The sequence below is a fragment of the Archocentrus centrarchus genome, chromosome 15 (assembly GCF_007364275.1).
Source record: "Archocentrus centrarchus isolate MPI-CPG fArcCen1 chromosome 15, fArcCen1, whole genome shotgun sequence".
NCBI lineage: Eukaryota > Metazoa > Chordata > Actinopteri > Cichliformes > Cichlidae > Archocentrus > Archocentrus centrarchus.
In genome coordinates this window covers 11,215,441-11,238,986 of record NC_044360.1, presented here as the reverse complement: position 1 = coordinate 11,238,986, position 23,546 = coordinate 11,215,441, and the positions used below count along the sequence as shown (strand labels likewise).

The following is a 23,546-nucleotide window of genomic DNA, read 5'->3' as shown; positions in this document are numbered from 1 at the left end:
GTTTTATGGGTGATCATTCCCAAAACGGACACAGAAATACAAAAGGTAAAAACTACCAACGTACTGTGTTGTGTGAGCGGTCTGAAAGAAGAACCGCATCTTTCCCGCTGTCCATGCTCAGCCCTCGGATGTGAGTCCTCCCACCAGGTCCGTAGCGGCCCAGAGTTTGGGGCAGACGCAGGAACCCTTTTGAGTCCACATTTGGTTCCAGAGGGTCTGTGTCATCTGGGTGGGAGTGGACATCAATACCTGACGAGCTGTTATCATTTGTCAGCTGTGGGCTCGGTGTGCTGTCGGCGGTGATTTGCAGACAGAGAGGTTTCTGCTCTGGATCTGGACAATCAAGTGTGGTCGACTCAGAGCTGGTGGTTTCTCTGCACAAGTGAAACTCTTCACTTTGGCTTGTAGTCATTTGCTGTTTCGGGGTGGGGTCATCCTCTGAGCAAGTCACTTCCTCTCCCCCTTCCGGCTTCTGATTCTCCTCTTCAGGGGAGTCGAAGGTGATGACAGGGATCTTGATGTGACTTTCTCCTGCATCCTTCTGAGCCTTGCAGGGCACACAGAGACATGTCACTTGTACTTTCCCGTGAATGTAACAACACCTCTGACATAAATCAGGCCATTATTTGACAAACCTTCACACCGCCAGCACCACAGAGAAACTGAACACTATAACACACACAGAATACAAAATCTAGGATTTCACATACATTTGTAGGCTTACAAATACATCTACTTAACCAGTGCTGTCAAATTCTGCTGTGCTTTGCATCTCATATAGACATGTTCAATCTTTATTAAGCTCTAGTACAGGCAATGAGATTGCAGCTAACAGCCAAACAAATATAAAAGGAATAGTAAAGACAAGACATTACACAATTTTAAAGTAAATAAAAGAATAAACAGATGCAATAAACACATAAAAAGCATATCGATCCTGTATAAATTTTTTTATAATAGTCTGACTTAATTGGGAACAAATTATACTGCTTACTCCTGTCTTTGGTGAGTCTACAGCATGAACCCGAGAGCACTGAAGGAGCTTGGTTTAAGCTCTGTTTCCTTCCTGTGAGTGTTTCACTATGTCAGACAAGTGTATGTTTTATATATATTATATTTCACAGTGAGATTAGCAAAACAACAGATTATGGTGAAGGCCATCATTGGTCCTATTTAGGATTTATAAACCAGTTCCATCAAGGTCCTATACTTTCCTTTTTGCACAACAGTTCTATATTTATATCAAAGTGCAATCTAAATGGTAAATGGACTGGTTCTCATATAGTGCTTTTCTACTCTACATGAGCAGAAAATACAGCATGTCTCATTCACCCATTCACACAAGGGCTTTCTACATCTAAGTGCTTTCTATCATTTGTGTGCGCACACACACGCACGCGCGCACACACACACACACACACACACACACACACACACACACACACACACACACACACACACACACACACACTCTAATGAACACATCAAGTGCAACTTGGGGTTTAGTATCTTGCCCAAGGATACTCTGTCATGCAGGCTGGTGCAGCCAGGAATTGAACCACCAACCTTTAGTGAGCTGGAGACTACAGTACAGCCGACAGGGGACTCACAATGACTTGCTTGTTCATTCATTTGTGTATAAAATGCACTGCCAGGTCAAAAGAAGTTAACACCTGGATTTAACTAAGCAAACAGGTAAGAGTCTTCCACTGGATAATTGCTCCTGTGATTAATACACATTGGGTGGAAACAGGTTATTTAACCCTAATACCCTGAAACAGTGCCTACCTTCTTATTTCTTAAACATGCCAGAAGACATATCCCATTGTCATGGAAAAATGTTGCACCATTTCAGAAGGGTCAAATTAGTGGCCTTCATCAAGCTTCACTATGGAGATTACTGAACCTACTAATACTGGGTTAAGAACTGTCCAACACATAATTAAAACCTGGGAGGATAGTGGTGAGCCATCATCTTCGAGGAAGATGTGTGGTCAGAAAAACATCTTCAGTGATCATGCACAGAGATTACTTAAACATTTGGTGAAATCACTTTGTAAAAAATAAACTCAGGACTATGTTTAATAGTGAAAGTAAGAGCCTTTCCACTTCCACTGGCTTGAAACAATGCAAAGAGAACTCGAGGGATTGGAACTAAATAGCTGTATATTTCCTCAAAAAATGAGGTCAGCTGACTCCCTGAATATAATGAATGACCAGGTTTTTCCATCAATTTATTTTTTTTCCTTGTTACCCCTTGATGCCACTTCCTCTTTTGCTTTCGCAGCTGTTTTTCCTGCCTTGCTACTTATTTGTCTTCTCCTGCCACCATTTTTTCTCCTGACTTTAGTTCAGCTCAAGTGAAATCTGTTATCATGGTTCTTTTCAGCTGACCAAAAATGTATTTTAACATCTATGAGAGATCCTGTGGGTTCTAAAGATAGAAAATATTGCTGAAGTTGAATAAAAAAAAAACTGCCTGTGACATTTAGAATGTTTCCATTTGATCATATGATGAGGCCATCATGATGCAATACCATTGGGTAGTGGAATAACATAATTTTAACATTATAAAAGCTATGTAAACAGGAGCAACATAAGGAAAATAATTACATGTTTAGAAGTGTTTCAGGGAGAGCACTGAATTGATTCTGACCTGTGCATTCTCCAAAAGGCTCTGCTTGACGCTCTCCTCCAACTGAGCAGCAGTCTGAGGGTCACAGCTCATGGTGATGATGATCTTAACTGTGTCACTTTCATCTAAGTGAGCTGGCACAGGCCCAGGGCCAGAGTTGTCTACCAGAACCACCTCAATCTCATCAGAACAGTATGTTTCCTCCACTGGCTCAGCCTACCGGGCAACACCAGAGACAGGAGGAAGCCACGATGAACAAAATAATCATAATAGTCATGCCCTTCAAATTCAAAATGATTAAGCATGTCTTACGTTTGCAAGGCCTACCTGTACAGGAGATTCTGGGATATCAATGATATGCTCCTGGTCCTCCCGGGGAGTCTCCAGTGAGTTGTTGTTGGCATCTGAGGGCTCTTTATGACCTTCACACTCCTCCTCGCTCTCATCTTCACTTCCCTTGGATGGAGGCAAACCTTCATCAGCTATTTCCATGTCTGCAGTCTCTTTATCCTCAGAGTCTTTTTCCTCGATTCTGTCTTGTTCAGAGTCTTTCTCCGCTGTCCTTTCCTGCTCCGATTGGTCAATCTCTGTCAAAGAGCTCTTAATGTCTATCCCTTCTTTCGCAGCTGCAGTTTCAAGTATTTCTGTATCAATTTTCTCTGTCGCACCTGCAGATTCAGACTGGATCTCCTCTCTTTCGGCTCGAGATGGGGGCCTCTGCTGGGCCTGCAGCAGGGGGGCCGCCTGGTCTGGATTGGGGCTATAGAGATCATCCGGAGATGGCTCTGGGCTTGGCTGCAAGCCTCCCTCCACAGGCCTCTCCTCTGCAGCAGTTTTGCCCTGCTCTGGAATGAAACGAAATGCAAATTCAATTTGTTGATTTAAAGTAGAATATTAAAATCCTGCAATGGAAATAGTCATTTTTGGCTGTAGCAATAACTCACACAATACAAACTATTAGTTTAGATAAATATCATCCCATTGGGGGAAAATGAACTGCAGGAGGTGTAGATCTATCCTTCCACTATTAAAAACAGAAAGCATCATTTTTACACAATCATCTGATGCAGTGCACCCAAGGATTTTGATTCCTTTTTTTAATCAGCTGACTGGGCTCTGACTAATCACCAGTGCATTAGGTCATAAATTTACTGAAAGCAGTCAGCTGGTCTTGTTGGCTGGCTGCTACTCCTGTGATGTCTTTTCTTGGGAGGAAGTTGTCAGTCTGGATTGTGTAAGAAGCATTAGGGAAAAGGAAGAGTTTTCTTTGAGGGACAGACTCATTTTGACAATATGCTAAACAAGAAATGTGTCAGTTACAGTGAACTGGTTGTGAAAGTTAAATGTTGAACTGCACTTTTGGCTGACTTACTGCATCTTGTCTTCACTCAGTTTTTGCTTGCTTATCTCTTAGTCATTTGTCTCTTGTTTGAGCCATTTTTTAACATTCCACATAACCACAAGGTAGTCCTGTTTCTAAAAACTGCTCTGTGTGTAATTCATTTGTACCTTGGTGCCAGACTTATTAAAGTTTCTGTAGGTTAAGCTAATGTCAGCTGCAAAAAAAAAAAAAAAAAAAAAAAACCTCTACAGATTGAAATGCAAATGAAATAAAATCTTGATGGCCCCATTTATGGTTCCACTATTCAAAAATACAAAATAAATCTACAGTTTTGATCATAAGTTTACATATACTCAACATAAATTCAAACTTGTGCACCCCATTCTTGATTTTTAAAGTCATTAAAGATGTATGCTGCACAATCATTTCCCCCTCCAAAAAGAACAGTTCAAATAAATCATTAAAATCCCCAAATTACCATTATATTCGTGCCCATGATGACTGTATGTAAACTCAACTGTACACGGTTATCCCTATCAGTCATTTTAAAGCAGAGCTGTTTTCACCTTTCTAAAAATTTAACCCTTTTGACACCACATCCTGATCTAGAACCTGATACTAATGAACCTCAGCTCACTTGGATCAGTGCAAGACAAGAAAACCAATCAATCTGAAAATGTGTCTTGTTAATTAAAAATCACAATTTAGTACATCCTTTAGTAATAAACTAATTCAGTCTTGAAATGACATCAATCTAACATCTACATTTCAGTAATGTTTCACAGAATCATTAAAATATAAGTTAGAATATAATACAGGTGAAAGACACAGAAGGGCCCACGTCTAACACCTCTCTCCAAGATATTGAAGAGTGCTCTCTATATAAAGTTATGCCTATCATAATTTTGCTCTTATATCAGTTTAATACAAGTTACACTGTTTTACAAAAATAACACTGGCTTCATTTAATACCAGCCACCCTAACCTCAGGCTAACTCAGGGCTAAGGTCCACGTTTCTGTAAAATAGTAAAACCTGCTGAGTACAGCCCTTTATTGACAAAAAAAAGAGGAAATCCTGGCACATAATTTCTGTTTTAAGAGAAACTATAATGAGGCATTGACAATGTTGTCACACAGATTAATTTGTACAATACACTCAGTCTGACTAGTGAATCAATAGAAGTACTTCAATCTGAAGAAGTACTGCAGAAAGAAGCTACAGCATCTCAACCCTGCCATTTTTCCCTATAAAATGTCTTAACAGTTGCTCAGACTACCAATTTATCAGGTTTGATTTAGCTAAAAATCTCCTCTCATCTTGCTCTGTATGGAGGCATCTGCATTTGTGATGGTTTTCCTTTAATAGTTAATTGTTTTATCTTAGATCAGCATTACCTTCCACAGTCTTTAGCTCATCTGACTTTGAGCAGTCCTGTATGGAAGAGAATTCAAAAGGTCTGGATTAAAATTTAGACATAACGCAGTATCATCTCGCTGTCAGGTGTTAATATTTAAACCTTTTCTCACCACCCCAATCAGTCCCGGGTCAGTTTCAGTCTGTTTCACGGTCACCTGGATCACTGAACTGGGACGCTTCCGAGCCAATGTAGTCATGGCAACACTGTCAGGGACTGTGCTGCTCTTCCTGACGGACAAAGACAAGAGATGAAAAGAGAAGTAGTTGAGTAAAAATGTGAATAATGTAGCACCCGCTGAATTGCTGGGGTTGCCAGGACGTAAAGCAGGGATGCAAAATTTCAGAAATGTAAGAAAGGGCAAGACCATGAAGCACCATGTTTGTGATACACAGTATATTAAAATCAAGAGAATCGTCAGAAAAAAAGGAAGAGACTTTTGAGATTTTCACCACAGGGACCAGGGTCTAAATTAAGTTCCAATGGTAATATTTTACCCATTTGCAGCATTTGGACTCAGCATAAAATCCCTTTGCAAGAGTGTCGTCCTTAGTATGCGAACTTTCTTTTCCTTTGCAGTAAGCTCCACAAGCATATGACTTTCACACAATCCAGCATCCTTGCTGCCCACAATTCAGATCCAGAGCTCTTTTGATCTTTTTCTAAGAAGGGATGTTTTGCTGCCTCACGGCAGACCATTTGGGAACTGCTTTAAGGTGTACTACAGAAATAGTTGATTACTGTTTGTAAGCACAATATCACACCTTTCTCTCTCACTCCTGGTTCAGTGAGCAAGACAAAGAGAGTGGTGGCTGAGCAAGCTAAAAGGTGAATGAACAGAGTAAGCAGCATTAGTGAGAACAAAGCAGTGAATCACAGAAATAAAATGTTATTTTCTGATTTTTTTTTCACAGTGGGTATTGTTCTAAAACACAAATAAATTTGCCCACACCTCCGCACAACCCTGCGGGAAGGTGCCACATTGACAGATTTGTCTGAACGTAACTGAAGATCAGGCTTCTTCCTGTCCATTGTGGCTGTGCTGCCCAGTGTGTGTGTGTGTGTGTGTGTGTGTGTGTGTGTGTGTGTGTGTGTGTATGCCACCTGTCAAACAAACACACAGACTCATAGCTCTGACATCTCTGAAGAGAGGCGGAGACAGCTGAGATGTAACCTGGTCACTATGATTTTATAAAGGCCCACATATAAAAGCCATAAAACAAGCCATCGCTACATCAGTGGAATGATTTAACTAATATATAACAGTCTGAACAAAACTTTGGAGTTCCATCCATCCATCCATTTTTTCCGCTTATCCTTTTCAAGGAAAAAAAGTTCCTGGAAGTGAGATTTCCAGGAGGTAATCTGGGTAAAAAAGGTGGCGACTGAAAAGATGTGAGAACTGGTTTGGAGTTTATAGTTGACACTGCTTAACAGACACAGAGATGTAGAGATAGATGTCTATGGAAGTAATTATGTCAATGCACCGTTTTCAGAGATAGTCAGATTTTAAATGCTAGGACTCAGTGACTCATACTGATAAGGAAGTAGAAAAAATACTTGTGTTTGGATTTCCCCTTTCATCTCACCACAATTAAATGAAACACATTCGTACAGAGAGCAAGATTTTCTTGTCTCTGTGCAGATCAAGTGTGTCACAGTGGAGGGGCCGGCTGAAGATCACTGACCTCTCCTCATTAGCTCGCTCACTCACCAAAGCCGTACTTTGAGTCTTTGAAACAAAATAGAAAGAGTGTATCCCACTTTGAGACACTTGATCACGAAAGTAATCCAATCTCACAGAGAGGGAGAAAAATACAGAGACACATAAAGAGCGAGAGAGAGAATGAGAGGGCTAAAATGGAGACTGATGCTTTGCTATGTTTAGTATTGATGGCATTATTTTTAAAATTAGGTCTCAAACCTAAATGTATAATTTTATGTTAATAATTAAGCTGTATCATTAGGGATTTAGTCCTCTGGCCTAGATTTTGTAATGGCTATCTGGGTAGGGGAGCAGCTCAAGGCAAAAGAAAAATAATCTGTTAATAATTTGTTTTTTAGTATGTATTTTCAGCTACTTCAGATTTATCCCACTGACTCTGTTTTCGGTTTTTACCTGATGCTGGCAGGCAAGCGGGAGTCTGAGGCATTACTTTTCTTCTCCTGAGCCTTGCTGAGGTCAGAGAGGCTGCTGCGGACCACTGCCTCACCCTCGTCGAACATCAAGTGCAGCCGATAGTTGGCGAGCTTGATAAGGATGAAGAAGACAGTAATGGAGGAGCAGTAGATGCTCAGAGCCATTGTAGTAGGAGGCAAGGCCTGTGGAGAAGAAAGGAAGATAAGAGCCTAGTCATATTCAAATCAGCACTTCCTGAGACTCCTGACTCCGCCAGGCCAGTGTTTGATTTACTGTAATGCTTCACGCTTTATATGGTGACAGCCTCAGTGAACCACAAGATCTGATTTTGATATATTGGTTGATTAATAAAGTTTACTGGTCCATGGGGGAGAAATTGCCCATAGTACAGAACAGGAATATCAAAGACAAAGTATCATATCAATCATGAATTATAATGTTCTGGAGAGCGTTCTTGCTGTTTTGGATGCCCACAGGTGCAGATTTACAGCTTAAATTTACAGCCCAGCAGCATTTGTGCTATGGTCCCTCAACCGCCTTTCCTCATTTTTCCTGTGCTGTATACGACCTTCACAGAAAATGCTAAAAAACTTGAAATTTGAAACACCTTCCCCCAGAAAGCTTGTGTTGTTTCTGCAGGGGAAGCAGTGGATGTTTTCACACAGTCTGGAAACTGTCAGCGACAACAATTTAATATAGAATCGGTGCCAAAATGCTAAATCCCTGAGGTGTCACTCACACATCACAATCTGCTACTGTGCCTTAATAACTAAAATATGTGATTGGGTAATTCTGAACAGATGTAATCTGCGATATCTTTATGAAACTGCTCCAAAAATGTACTCAGTCATAAGCAATAAAAATAAGCTGCCATTGTACTGTTTGCACAATCAAATCACGTTCACCCTTTCAGTACCTGTACTGTTTTGCTATCGTACCTCTTGTTCACCAAGTAGGTGGAGTCAGCATTATCCTTACTCTATCACAGCTAAGGTTAATGTGTTTGACCTATAGGTAAGCTGCATGGCAGGAGCACAAATGTCACTGAGGATGTCCCCTGAAATAAGGAGTGGTTAAATTTGATTGTATGCTTTAGTAGAGGTTGGGCAGTAAGTGTCAGGAATTCGTTTAACTACTGTAGGCTTTCTTCTTCCATATCTGTCACTATATAGCATGAGGCATCATGAGGTATCATCAGTCAGTGTATTGTCATTGGGGGCAATGCAGCCTGTGTTGCACCTTTATCAAAAGCCATGGCATAAAAATATCAGTGGAACACATTTCGAACTCTAACACTGTCACATCCAGGAGCAGCCATGCCTTCATTCACTGCATGCGGGAGAAAAATACTGCGACAGTGCCCTTTTCTCTGGCCTAGTCCATCAGCTGCAACTACATGGTGCCTGATATTACATTCTCCTAGAGCTTTTGACTGTTTTGTTTCCAAGAAAGGATGAACAGGAGCATTATTACAATGTGGGCACCTTACACCCCACACACGGCCTTGAACGTCACGTTCCTTAATAATGAAAAAAAAAAACTCACCAGATGGAGAGACAAGGGCAACATCAGGAGAAATATCCACAGATAGAGGTGGCATGAGTTGTTGAATTTGTTCTGGTCCGGGTCGTGGTACCAGCCCCCGGTCAAAGATGCCCAGACTCCCTGACGCAGGGTCTGCACAACCTGGGAGCCCATCTCCCCTCCTCTCCCCTCCTCTCCGTTCAGGTTGGACTGACTGATGATGGTGCTGCTGCTAGGCTACAATGAAATGATCTCCTCTATCTAATCATGCATGCTACTGTCGCTACGCCTCCATGTTGGCGCGATGCAGCTCGACTCCTGAGCTTTTTCTTTCATGCCTCGGTCATCCTCAGCGTTGTCCTCTCGTCTGCCTTTTTCCATCTCAGTGTCGATGCGTGCATTGCTGCTGCTGCTGCCGCGGTCCTCATCACCCTGTCCTGTTCGTCCCTCTGCTTCCTCCCTCTCCTCTCAAGCTCCCCTGTACAGATGCGCAGCTCTGACCACCCCCCTCCCTTCTTTCTCACTCCTCCTCTCTGCATATCCATCCTTTCCCATTATGCGAGTTCCACCTTCAATCAAACACTTTGTATCATGCAACCAAGCCACGTTGTACACAGCTTATTACATACGCGCTGAGCAAATACAATGTCTTTGTATCCTATGTACAGTCTGTCAATTGTGTACTGTATTAAAAGGTTATGGAGCTTATGTTTAGAGATAATGTGCAGGGCTGCAGGCGTGCAAGCTTCATTCAATGTATGCATATTATTATATTATATTATATTATATTATATTATATTATATTATATTATATTATATTATTGTGCGTATATGCGTGTGGGCGCGTCATTATGTAGCCCACTATCCCTATGATTTCCCTGAAGGCGCGCTCTCCTCACGCATTCCTACAGTGGCTCCTCCCCCCACCCCCCTGCTGCTACTGCTTTGGTCACGTGATAGGTTGTCCACCAATGAGAGCGCGGCGCAGCCAGCAGCGAGCGCAACAGCCGTGTCCCCAGATCGTCGGTCCAGCCAATGCTGGGTCCGACTCCGTCTGCAGGCGACGGCAGCGGGGGGCTTGTTTTGATTAAAGTTGACGGATTTTCTTTTTTCCATTTCAGATTTTATTCCCTGTATTGTTGCGTGGAAGTACAGGATATTTATTGTGGACCCTGAATGCTTAACCATTGGCTGTTTTCCCCATATCGCCGAAGGAGAAATAAACTTGGGAATTAACCGATCTCGAAGTGGAGAGGAGCAACTTTTCCAACAGGCTGACCTATGCTAAGCTAACCCGCTAAGCCAGAAGTCTGGAATGCAGTTGAAATTCAGGTTAAAAGTCCACAAAAGAGCACGCGAACTGTACAATTCGGTATTCGGTGATTATATTAGATTTCCTTTAGCCTCTCACGGTGAAAGCTGCCCCGCGGAGCCTCTCTGTTTGGCCGGAACGGACGGTGCAGGTGCACCTCTTGCGGCACCTGCGAAAACTTGGTAACTTGAGAGCTAACTTTAGCCTGTTCGCGTTAGCATTAAGCAGAATCAGATAGTGTTTTGTGATAAGTTGGATTTAAATTGTGTTGACAATTATTTGTTAACTTCTTTCGCTATATTGCTATTAAGCGTCAGCCCAAAAAGTGGCATCAGTTAACCCGTGTCTCGACTATCTTAGCCAACCTCACTAGCTAGTTACTGACCCCTCACACTTGTACCGGAGTGGCGACGTGGATACAGACGCGCTCTCCCACAGGACTTTGGACACAGTTTGACTCCGGCGTGGACCGCGCAAGGATACCCCCTCTGGTTTCATCGGATAGTCTCGTAGATGTGACAGCATGAGGATTTCAAAAAGTTGCATTTTACCTTTTTAAAGTTTTCATTTTGTCTGAAAAGCGCTGCACCCTATGGTGCCGCTACGGCCACCGAGAAATGGATGTCTCGCAGGCCGCTTTCCCAAACGGTGAAGGGCGGCCGGGCGGCGGTGGGACCGGGGAACATGCCTGGACAGAATCCCCCTCAGTTCGGGCTTGGGCTCACTCTGCTCCGCTGTGCCCGACTCGATCCCTGTGGACAGCTGCTTATGACTACGAGGCGAGCGGCGAGGACGAGCTCAGCCTCAGGCGAGGGGATGTGGTAGAGGTCCTATCCAAGGACGCTGCTATCTCCGGTGACGAGGGATGGTGGACAGGCAAAATCAACCACCGGGTAGGGATTTTTCCTTCCAATTATGTCACCTATCAGCCCGCTATATATCGTCTACCTGCTACAAGTGGGTCGGCGGGGGTACCAGAGCGAGTCCCGACCTCGCCCGTCCAGATCCCCTTTAGTGAACTCGTGTTAGAGGAGATCATTGGCGTGGGTGGATTTGGCAAAGTTTACCGGGGCACATGGAAAGATCAAGAGGTCGCCGTGAAGGCGGCTCGACAGGACCCAGATGAAGACATAACGGCCACCGCCGCCAGTGTTAAACAAGAAGCTAAGCTTTTCTCCATGCTGCAGCACCCCAACATTATTAAACTGGAAGGGGTGTGTTTGGAGGAGCCCAACCTGTGCCTGGTCATGGAGTATGCCCGAGGCGGGACTCTGAATCGGGCGTTGACCGGAAGGCGTATCCCTCCACACATCCTGGTCAACTGGGCTGTGCAGATTGCACGAGGGATGCACTATCTTCACGAGGAGGCCGTGGTACCCATTATTCATCGTGACCTGAAGTCTAGCAACAGTAAGCAAAGATCGAAGTGTGTGTGTGTGTGTAAGACCTTTAGAAGGTCCTTGTGGGAACTGCAGGAGGACCTCCTGCACTTGCAGCACTTCATCCTTGAGTCATTTGTAGCTTAGGTGTTAACTGATTCTTTTAAACTCTTTTAAATCACGTGTTTTTCATGTCTCCATGTCCCAAAATATATCTCAACTCTGTTTGGCAACTTCACATGTACCAACCTGCCACACAGATAATGATAGTTTAATGTATTCTTAGTAACATGGGGTATTGGGAAATGTTTACTTTATACTTAGAGGTTATTTGGAAACACAGCGTTGTTACTGCAATATGAGGTTGCCTGTTCTCCACACCTTTCACCACAGCTGGTATAGTGCTGCCATGTTCTTATGACTTCTTACAGTTTAAAACTGTGTAAGAAGTTTGGGCTGTATGAAGTGGTTGTGGGGGATGCTATTAAGAGGATGTGAATTTAAGTCAGTTTGCTCAGCTGGGCTGCTCCCTCAGCACTCACCCTTCATCACACAGACACACACACTTTCCCAGCCCCCTCTCAACCAGCAGGTGAAATACTGTTCAAATAAATTCAGTGATTTAACAAACATATTAGGTAGACACAGTCTGTCTACAGTATCAGGCCACATGCTTCATCAACACCTGGCAGTGAAAAAGATCTGAAATAAAGGCCTTGTTTAGGTCTAATAATGAAGATATCCTTTACTTATGGATTTTCAACAGGAAATATCTATAACTGCTATAAGCATTTGTTAGGGAAAAGATTCTTGAGTAGGTCTCACTTTTGAGAGTCTTTGTAACATAACAGCTCATTTAGCTGAGCTTGGTTCAGTGTAGTGGGTCAAATTGTGCCAGTCCCTCCATGGACTGGTAATTGACAGCAGGCCAGAGAACTTTCCCAGGACTGAATAATGAATGGACAGGTCTCGACGAGAAAAAGGGTCTGACTCACATACCCACTAACACAGGCTGTTCACTTCAACTCACGTGTGTTTATGTGTGTAATACGACTCCAAACACTTTTTCTCCCTTTTGTGACTGGAGACTCTTATCAATCCTGGGCCATGTGGGGAACAGCTCTGGTGCAATAATGGCTGTTGATCTCCAGCTGTGGGAGGCGGTGTGCAAAACCTGTGAAATGTACACATACCAGGCCCTCCATGATCACTGGGTCAGGACATGTGATTGGATTTTAAAAAGGATTGTGTTGCACAGATGCACAAGGTCCCATGCATGTAGATTACATGATCAGAACATTTCTAACTTGCAACATGACATGTATATGTTATGTTATTAAGGCTTCTGATAGTGCAAGCATAACAAAAGTCTATGTTTTTCCAATTACTGGTGTTAATATATATATTTTAACAGATTTTTGTTAAACTGCTTCATATAAAATGTGCTCATTTTAGTCTTTCTACAGTCACTGCTGTGGTCAGTAGCACATTCGATGTGAAGCAGCTCCAGGGAGCTTGCACAGCTGCGGTTCAGAATTATATTAGCCGATATCACTGAAGTTGCAGTAAACATCACAATCCTCTCTGCTGATGTTTCAAACACACAGTCTTGTGATCTACTTCATTGGTCACAGGCATGCAGAGTTTCCCAGTTACAGGAATGCTTGAGTAATGTAGTATTTTGCAGTGGCATGCTGCAAAGGCAAACGTTTAGGGAAGGGGCAAAAGAAAGAAAAACTTTAATAATGTGCTCGAACTGAAGCACTTGTCTGTTCAAGGAAACTTTTTAAAAAGTAGAAAGAATACATAAACACTGAGAAATTGTAGAATAATAATTTACCAATGTGTAAGACAGCTTTCCTACCAGAATATGTTTTTAATATAAACAATTAAAAGTATCCGAGCTGTTTTAAATGCAGTTTTGAAACTGTAATCATAAATTGGCTCCAAATATCAGCTATCGGTCTCCTTTATTACTAACAATCAGCGTCGACACTGGATCACTAATAAAAATGACATTAAACCTTATACTAATAATTTAGATTATAACTGTAAAAATCTAAAAAGCCACTAACATTTGCAGCTGTCACTAAACAGTTATCACATTATTTTTGAAGTGTGTTTGGGGATGATGTTGATGTGTTTTTGTGCATGTGACACACCTGATGAAATGTTATCAACAGTGTAGAGGAGCCCCACCCTACAAGCAGTCTTATTTAGGATGAAGCTTTGTGTTAATTATAGGGCAGATGGAGAGAAAGGATTTAACTGCTGTTTAGACTGTTTGAGCTAATCGGATGTTTGGTGAACATACACAAACAAACTCCACCAAACAGGCACAGTACTGCTAGCACAACTTTGTATGTTTGTCCTGCCACTCCACTGTGACCTAGACATAGCACTGGCTTTTAGTAAAGAACAGTTTAAACTAAAATTAGGAGAGACTGATCAGTGTCCTTCAGCAATGCTAATCTCTGATGCACGTTTTTCTGAATTCATTCAAGAGCACAATGACCAAAAATTATGCCTACAGTAGATGTAGGTTCAGAAGTCTGAACATCTGTAGTCAATATACAGTTTTATCTAAATAAACTGAGAATAGAAGAAGCTGTATGTGTTTGCTCAGAAGCAGGGCAGCGAGTTCCCAAATGACACTCTCCTAAACACAAACAGGAAAATGGCACCCTGGGGCGTGTTGGGTTGTTTTCCCAGTTAAAAAAAAAAAAAAGAAAAAAAATGGAGATGTAGCTTTGGAAAGTTGTTGCATCTACTAGTGGGGCCTGTTGTCTGTTTGCTTTGGCATTATCTGTGCTTAGGTCAAACAGAAAAGCATAGAAAATGTTACACTGAACCACATTAATGCCATCTGATATTTGTTATGCTGTTTTTGCTAGCTTTAGTAAGTTGCTTTTAATTGTTGTATTTTGAGATGTTGATTTTTAGATACTTTGTCTTTTGTTCTGTCAGACTGTTTCATTGTCTCCTCTCAGTTTGAACCAGGACTTACACAAACATACATACACTAAACTTTTCCAACTTCACTCAAGTCCTCTGCCTGTCATTTATCAACTTGCAATGTACACATGCTCCACACAGGCAAACATACAGCTATTTGATCAATGATTAGCCTGTAAAGTAATATGTTGGAAGTCAGCAAGATTTGCCCAATCTCCTTTGTGTTTTTCAACCTAATCTGTAAAATCCCAGCCTGCAGGGAGGAATGTTGCTAATGAGGATAAAAGCTTAACATACGTTTACACAATGGACTGGTCAAGCAGCGGTTGCTAGGCTACTGTGGCCAGAAGAATGGCTAGGACTCGGAGGGTCTCAAAGCCCTCGTTTTGTTTTGTTCCGTTCATATTTAATCTCCCAGAGAGCAGCGGTACTCTTTTATTGCCACAAACTGAGGGGGTTTCCCTTGTTACTTCGTTATTTTCCTCCTTCCTTCTCTTGCTCCATTCTGCTCCCACTTGCCACTTATTTTTCATGGCTGCATTTTGAGGCAACACATTTTTTTTAAGTTTAAAAGGATGATCCATAACATTTAAGCATCAAGTTCTTGGAGAGAATAAAGTTTTTATTTAGCTAAATGCAGGCCCATGTCTTTGAGCACCAAAGCTGCTTTTTCATCTCAAAAAAAAAAAATAAATGTTTGTTGTGGTGACATTCATAGAGTTTACTATGAAACAGCTGCATCTGCATTGGAAATTTTCCAGAGTAGCTCTGTATTGGGCATGCAGCTTTGCATGTTTAGGGTTTGTAAATGTAACTGTAATTTATACTTTGTCCCCCAAATACAGTTTTTTTTGTTTGTTTGTTTGTTTGTTTGTTTTTTTATCTGGATGAAAATGGGCCTCTGGGGGTTGACTACACATCTACTCAATATTGGTCTGTGCACTGTCAAGACATTAAATCTGCTGTACATTTTTTTTCCATTTTTTATTATCTGATAAATAAAAAAACAAGTCTAACCCATACCCCAATTAACAAAACAGAATTTTTAGAAGACATCACAATGGTGGTCCTTGGGGCTCTGGTTTTGTCTAATCAGAAAATTTTGATACAAAAAAACATAAATCTTATGTCCAGTTTGAAGAAATTTGAAGAATGCCCAAGGATGCAGACTGTGTGTGTTTGTAGGATAAGTTTAGATAAATTTATGGTTAATTTTGGTCTTCTGGGGATTTGCTGTTTTCAGTTTTCCTTTGCTTACTTTTAGTATTATACATTACATCCATCCAGCCCCTCGCTTGTTTTTTCCAGTCCACAACTTTGACTAAAATTGTTCTCAGGTTTGGACTGGTGGCCACAAAGCAGCAGATATGAGCAGGAAGTCGCACAGAAACCTGGCCCTGAGCCAGCATGCATAATCATTGGAGTTTCACGCACATCTTTGTACAAGCAGTAGTATGCGAGGAATGTGTGCTTGAAAGCCACTGAAACTGATAGAGTTCGTTTGGAGCGTGTGCAACAGCATCCTCCCATCAGTCTCAACCTATTGTTAGACATGAACATGCTGTCTCTGTGTTCCCCTCCCGCTCCCTGTTTCTCCACGCACTCATCTTCTGTAGCTCAGCGAAAACCTGACAGATGCCACAGAAATGCTGGAAGGATTTCCTTTCAGGCCTGTACACTGAAAGTAGCACAACTGTAGTAGCCAGTGAAGAATTTTGAATACTCAACACTACTGAAGGATAATATTGTGACAGCAACCAGACCTCAGTGCTTAGCCTTGTGCATGACCAGTGACTGTTATTTCCACTGCTCCATGTGTAGCACACATAAATTATAGTCTTCTCAGTAGCTTCTAAGTGGCTGATAAAAATGCCTTAACAAATTTGGATTCAAGCAGAAAGTGAATACTGTAACAAATTTACCAGGCTTAATAAAAATATCCTTGTAATAATATCCTGTTTAAAAGACTGAACACAAAGGTTAATCTGCCTTGACTGTGTTTTTACTGCAGCTACAAATAGATTTGTAAAAACTACAAAAGTAGAAAGTAGTGATTCACCCATCACATGTTTTCTTTTCCTCATACCCAAACTAAGATGATTGATTTATCATCTTGGTGCAATGTTAGGTATGATAACTTTAAATAGCACTTGCTATCTTCCCTTTAAACCATCCTATTTTTCTAGGAACAACATTGAAGAACCTGCCTAGACCCTGTTTTTCTTTATTAAGTCACAATGAGTCACAGCACAAAGCAAAAACCGGCTGGTAGTAGCTCAGAAACTGTGTCCCTGGGGATAATCTTTTTTTCCAACACTAATTTTTCTGTTGTCTTACTCTACTTCTGGAAGAAGTAGAATATAAGGGAAAAGTTACCAATGCTTGACTAGGTGGTGCAAGGGAACTTTTCTCTGGCTTCCCACAATTACCCCTGGTGACACATAGACAGTTACTGCCTGTATTTTCTCTGACAAAGAGAATGGGCAGAGGGGAGAGAGGAGGAGTTGAGATGCTTTCACTGTGTTTTTTATGACCTCTCCCTGACTGCACCTATTGTTGCAGGGCTGGGTGAAAAGGAAAAGCTGAGAAGAGCTGCCTTCCAAATCAACCAATCCCCTCCATTTTCCTCTGTAGCTCACTAGCACATTGATAGATGCTTGTGCAGCCAAAATAGATAAATAAATGTATACTTCAAACATTTGATATGTTTAAATTAGCCTATTTAAAGGTTACTTCAAACTTTTACAGACCCAAAGGAGGAGAGGAAGAGGATAGACAAAGAGCAAGTGGCCCAGGGAGATGTGACCATGATAGATGGATTTAACCAGCCATTAGCCCTGATCCTTTTCCCATCAACCAGAATGCCTGGGGGCACTCTCCTTTCCACCAGCATAGACAGACTAGTCACTGAATATTTAGGAGGCTTGTTTCTGCTTACTACAGGAAACCCCCTTGTGCTCATGCTTAGTCAGTTGGCACGGTTACGAAAATACTGCCATATCAAGTTAGGTGACAGCACTATAAACTCTTGCAGCTACCATGGATGATATAAATATTTTTACTAGTGCATCAATATGTGGTTTCTGTTTAATACCACTTCTAAAAAGTGGTATTAAATTTTTAGTATTATGAGAAGCACTTTCACTTTAAAGTGAGTGCTTCTCTTAAAACTTTTCATAGTTTATTTTGATTTTCTTTTTTTTTTCTGGAATTTAAATAGTGCTTTTTCTACTTTGCTGCAGAAGTTTTGAGGTACCTACTTAATGCCCAAAGTGACGATGATAAATCAGGTTAACACCTTTTTGCTTAAAAATGATGAAAACCATGATTACAATTAAACATTTTGAAATATCTGTACAGTTAAAGGAAACATTAGCATACAGACAAATAAATCCATTAAATAAAGTGTTTTTGTACCACCTCTGTTTGTTTGCAACTTTGCTCAGAATTGCTGGTTTGTTGTTGGCTATATGAATTAGATGTTTGTATTATGTTCATGTGCAGGAAATGTTATAGGTACAGATGCTAAGTTGTACTTAACAGGTAAATGCTATGCAAATATTCCTTAAAATGCACTAAAAACACTAAGCTGTGCTATCTTCCAAAACAGTTTTTCATTTATAATTAGTTTGCTGCACAGTTGCCATTGCCGAGTATTTTAGAGTTATTTTGAGTTCATTAGAGGGAGGAGAAATGGTCATATGTCCAAAAAGTGTATTATTTTGTTTTTACCCTGAGGGGGAGAAAGCAATAGGAAGAAGCGTGGGACCTGCTTTGAAGACAGCAGCCCTGCTTCTGATCTTCCCACTGAAAGATGGGTCTGCCTCAAGATCCACTGTTGGGGAGGGGAATTAAATGGGGTTTGGACTGAGGGTGGGGTCTGCCTTGGAGGCATATCCATCTCCAGTTGCACTGAGCTGTTGTCAGCTTCAAAACATTTTCCTTTCAAAAGAATGAGGGAAAAAAAGCATCAGACAAAGCAAATAACATACATTCTGAGTTTTAACCTTCTAAGAAGGACCTTTGCCAGGCTGATAACAAGTTCATATTGTAAAATTGTTCATCTTGTAAATTGGTGTTCAAGGAAATAAAAAGGACAGTATCTAATCCATTTAATTTTTTTATTACATCACGGCCAATTACTTATGACACCCAACAGTAATAATAGTATGATTGCAGATTACACACATCAACATTTCCAGATGTCAACATTACTTTATTGAGGAAAAGGGTAATAGTGATTGATATAAGTGCAAGCCCTCTGTTAAACAGGAGGTCCACCTTACTAATGTTTACAGGTTTGATTTAGATTCGTAAATTCAAATAAGTTTTCAGTGCTGCTTATATCTAGGAAGAAAACAAATAAGTTAACAGAATAAGTTAGGCAACTTTGCTCATAGAAATGACCCTAGTATACCAGCAAAGTTTTCAGTTTTCATAAGCTGGTGCTATTTCTACTGGCATCTAATAGTGTTTAAGCATGTGTAGTTCTTCAAATTCACTGAAATGACCTAGTAAACAGTGAACAATGCAGTTTAAAAATTAAGTTGCTATTACTTTACCAACCTGTTTACAAAGATCCTTTCAGAAAAGCCTTAGTTGGTCATTAGGAACTAAATCCACCAATTTCATGCATTAGAGCAGGTGTAAGGGCTTTGCATGTGCTAACTTCATATTTAGCCAGATTTATCTTTCCAGTAAAAAGCTGGTTTGCCCTGGGGCTTGACTTTAAGGATGATCCTTACAAGAAATCCCACTGAGTATCTGCAGTTCTCAAGCTACTTTTCCATATAATGAAAAAATAGTATAATTTTCATCAGTCTTAAACTAGTGCAGTGTTTATACCAGGGCTGTGCCATATCATCTGCGATAATGCCAGTATTAATTTTTCACGATATAAGTGTCATATCATGATATGGTTGCGATAGCAACCTCATGCATTCACCTGCCCTAGTTGGCACAACAGTGAGACAAGTCCACACACCTGAGCGCAAGAGCCTCACATAGGCCTTCAATGACAATTTAGTAGTACCTAAAGAAGGAGCTACTTCAACATCCTCCAACAAAGAACAATACTTTGCAAAATATAGAAGGAAACTTCTCACTCAAGGTGAAAACGACAAACTTGTTTCACCACTTGATGCAAAAACATACCACTGAGTACAATCAGTCTATGAAGGAGGAAATGCTATCAGCTGGTGATGTGCAACACAGTTGTAACTTGGTGGAAAAGCAGGTCTTTAAGCAGCTGGTTAAAAACAAAACTAACAGAGTTATTGTTATTGCAGATGAGTTACTTGGTTAAGTTACTTTAGTTAAATTCCCTTTATTTACCTACACTTACTAATGGTCCTGCATGCAAGCATTGATCAAACCTTTTTTTTTGGGGGGGGGGGGTGTAGTATCTGAAAAATATAGCAAGTTTTCTTGAAATACCATGATGTAATTTTGTGGTTATAGTTCCCACCCCTAATTTACAGAAATATTTTAATCAAATAAAATTGTGCTTTTACGCAACTTTCTCCAATAGGGAAGGCAAGGCAAGACAAAATAACTCATAACTGGGGTGAAGAGGTGAGTCATTATAGTCAGACAACATCATGTAGTCTTGTCCATACTCATTTATCTCACCGTTACTAATTTTACTATCAAATAAAGTATCTCACAAGTTCATAGGGTAAGGCAGTACTATCCACCTACCGTAACGCATACTGTGTGTGTATGAAGAGGAAGAACGTAGACCATACTAGGGATGGGTCTTTCAGATGAAAACTATTCAGCTTTCATGGAAGAGTGTCCCAAACCAGAACCTTTCTCAAATAACAATGCATAGTTGTTTCAGACTTGTGGCATGCTAGCTGATGCAGTTGTTGTTGTTTTTGAAGAAATTCCAAATGAAACTTTGTGACTTTGATTTGATATATTTCTGTTGTTTGTATAGGACAGGGGTGCCCAAACTTGCGGGCCACTTCCGTCCACGCCCCCTTCTGGTCCCCGAATTGATGTCAAAAATAACATACAATTTGGCCCTTTAAGTTACTTTTTTTGACATTTCGCTTAACCCTTTTAATTGGAGGGGAAGGCCAAATGTCAAAAAAGTAACTTAAAGGGCCAAATTGTATGTTATTTTTGACATCAATTCGTGGACCGGAAGTAGGGGGTGGGGCCTGAGCAGCCCGCGGGCAGAGTTTGGGCACCCCTGGTATAGGACCATATAATCTCACACGTTTTACCAGACACCTGGACATTCGCAATAGAAAGTGCACCAAATATACACATTCCTTCAATAATTTATTTAAGGAATATATGTGTGTGCAAACACAGATGTATGTTCCCCCCTGCATGTTCCCCACTAATATAATTCTGCTTCAGTAATACAACAAAATGTGTTTATATGAAAATATACCTTCACCAGGGCATAAAAGCAGCTAAGGCTTACGTAGCATATTTTGAACATTAGTACAGCTTTAAATTTTTCCTATGTAGACATTCAACAGATAGTTGTAGTTGTGTGCCTGTATATGTGAGCATAGTACTTTAACATGGCAATAATTAACAAATTAAATAATTGTGTAGAATCAGCCAAAATAAAAATCAGCTAAGAAAATTGGAATGGATCTCTACATTAAAATGCAACACAAGGTGTCCTGAAGCAAAATTTGCTGTGTTGCATTTGTATATGTTTGCATAGGTCAGCAGCGGGATTTCCCATGAACTCAAAAAATCATTAAGATAAAAAAATAAAGCAGCAAGAGAAGCACAGACAATGGCTACAGTGGGCATTTTTTGTTGTTGTTCTCACTTGGTTTCACTTCACTACAATGTAGCTTCGTATTTATTATCAGTTCTGTGGTCTCCAGAGCAGGGGCTAAGCTAAAGAGCCAACAACGGTGCAAACATGATCAAGAGTAGCCTAGAGAGTGGTTGTCAGTAAACCGCTACAACATATATGTCTCCAAAGCTGTACTGAACTCTGTGTAGGACCAACGCATAACTGTGCTGGTTCCTGGTCAGGTTTGAAGTCTTCTTGCATTTCAGTAAAAGTAACTGTTGGTAAAGGTTTATTAGCTTCAAGTCTGTATAATAATGCTAATAGATTAAAATGGCTGTCTTGGTTTTTGTGGCATAACGTCAGCATGGAGTCATGTTGACAGGAGCTAGGTCTTTTATCAGATATTTCTAGGGGGCTGACACTAAAGTATCATGGAGCCACAAAGAAGGTATTTGGCATGATATTCTATAGGCCAATAAGTTCAGAAAAGTTTGTCCCAAAGCCACTGTTTTCCTTGACTGTGAAACTAATCCATGATAAGTCATTATAAACCTACAGACCATGCTGGGAGGAATCTATGGAATCACTCAGAGAGGAGTTGACAACAGGAAGTAGTAGTAGTAGTATCACTGCTTTAGTGAAACCTGTTTGTAATGGAATTCCCATTGTTGTAGCCTGGGTAGAGGATCCCCTCTGAGCCTGAGGCTAGTAATAGCACCAATAACCTCTTATTAGTGGAACCCCATGAGAGTCTCACTACAGTTAAATTCCTGCAAAATCATTTATGCTGGCTAAAAATACTTGTGCATGCCTAAAATAATTTTAACTATGCCCCTTCTATAAATGGCTTCAATGACAAAGTAGTCTAGAAGTAGGAATTGGTCCATATGTTTCTCAAGTTCATTGGATAAAAACTAAATAGATTATTTTTATTATTTTTTCCCCCAGATTCCTAGTTTAAGTGTTACTAGGGGTATAACAATTCTGAAACCAAGACCTCAAAATGTGATGCAAACTAAGCATGGGCATTTCAAGCAAAGATACTCTTTGGCTGTTCTCTGAAGATTCCCCATCCCAAACTACTCTCAAATGACCATGCATAGTTGTAGCTGACATGTGACATACTAGCTTTACATGGTGGAGTTTACACTGGACCTTATTTTCTTTCTTCCTTCCTTTTTTTTTTTTTTGAAGGTGTTCCACAGGACACTTTTTGATGGAAGACCAGTCCTGTGTGTACATTAGCAGCTAATCTCACTGCAACACCAGCAGTTTCCCAGACTGATCTGATAGTATTTTTGTTGTTTAATGCTGTTTGGCAAACAGCTTGTCAGTGTGTTTCTGACACTTCCTGGTAGTAGTTGGACATTGGAACTTAATTGATGCTTTAAACAAGGGTAAATGTATATTGTAACATAATGGCTATTCAGATATTCAAAAATCATGACCATCTTTGATACAGATATGCAGTAATCATACTGTAGTTCAGTCTTCCTGTACCATAGTAACTGTCTAGAGCTGTTCATGTCTAAAGCCTTGTGAAAGCTGTAATGTTTAAAGTTCATTCATTCATTTGCAACATCAGTGTTTACATCACAGCATGTTGTATTGAAGCTTGTAATATTAAATATGTTTCTGAAAGTACTGGGATTCTTGATTGCCAGACTAAAAAGTAAAACAAAGATGAGCAGCAAATCCTGATAGATTAAAATCTGTCCATTTTATGTGAAAATGGGAATTGAAAGATTTATCAGGTGAAGAAATCTGTGATAATTTTTTTTTCTGTCTGGTGTCCAGTCGACCAGTCCTTTCAGGTGTAGCTGCTTGTCAGCAACCGTGACCACAGTAATATTACAGAACAATATAACACAACAGTATAATCAAATTTACATTAGCCTTAATAGGAAGTGCATATAAAAGTCTTAAAAGTTAAATGTGGCGTAAATGATGGGCAAAAAAGAGGCATTTATTAATGGTTAATTCACTATGAGTGATGATGCAAGTTTTTTGCATGGTGCAGTTACATACAAAGTGAAGTGCAATGAAGTGAAACGATGCAAATTTGCACCAG

At 40.6% G+C, this 23,546-nt stretch overlaps 2 protein-coding genes across 3 annotated transcripts in view; one reads left to right on the top strand and one right to left on the bottom strand.

Moving 5' to 3' along the window:
• pcnx2 (pecanex 2) overlaps positions 1-9,491 on the bottom strand; it is a 34,359-nt gene extending 24,868 nt beyond the window's left edge. The window contains exons 1-7 of the mRNA XM_030748687.1: positions 9,079-9,491; positions 7,513-7,715; positions 5,506-5,623; positions 5,374-5,410; positions 2,963-3,480; positions 2,657-2,851; positions 65-547 (exon numbers count right to left, since the gene is read on the bottom strand). Coding sequence (XP_030604547.1) covers positions 65-547; positions 2,657-2,851; positions 2,963-3,480; positions 5,374-5,410; positions 5,506-5,623; positions 7,513-7,715; positions 9,079-9,231 — 1,707 coding nt within the window. The 5' untranslated portion in view covers positions 9,232-9,491. The remainder of the gene's footprint in view (positions 1-64; positions 548-2,656; positions 2,852-2,962; positions 3,481-5,373; positions 5,411-5,505; positions 5,624-7,512; positions 7,716-9,078) is intronic.
• Positions 9,492-10,089: 598 nt separating this feature from the next.
• map3k21 (mitogen-activated protein kinase kinase kinase 21) overlaps positions 10,090-23,546 on the top strand; it is a 31,364-nt gene continuing 17,907 nt past the window's right edge. For both annotated transcript variants that reach the window (XM_030748577.1, XM_030748576.1), the window contains exon 1: positions 10,090-11,779. In XM_030748577.1, the coding sequence (XP_030604437.1) occupies positions 10,987-11,779 (793 nt within the window). In that variant the 5' untranslated portion in view covers positions 10,090-10,986. The remainder of the gene's footprint in view (positions 11,780-23,546) is intronic.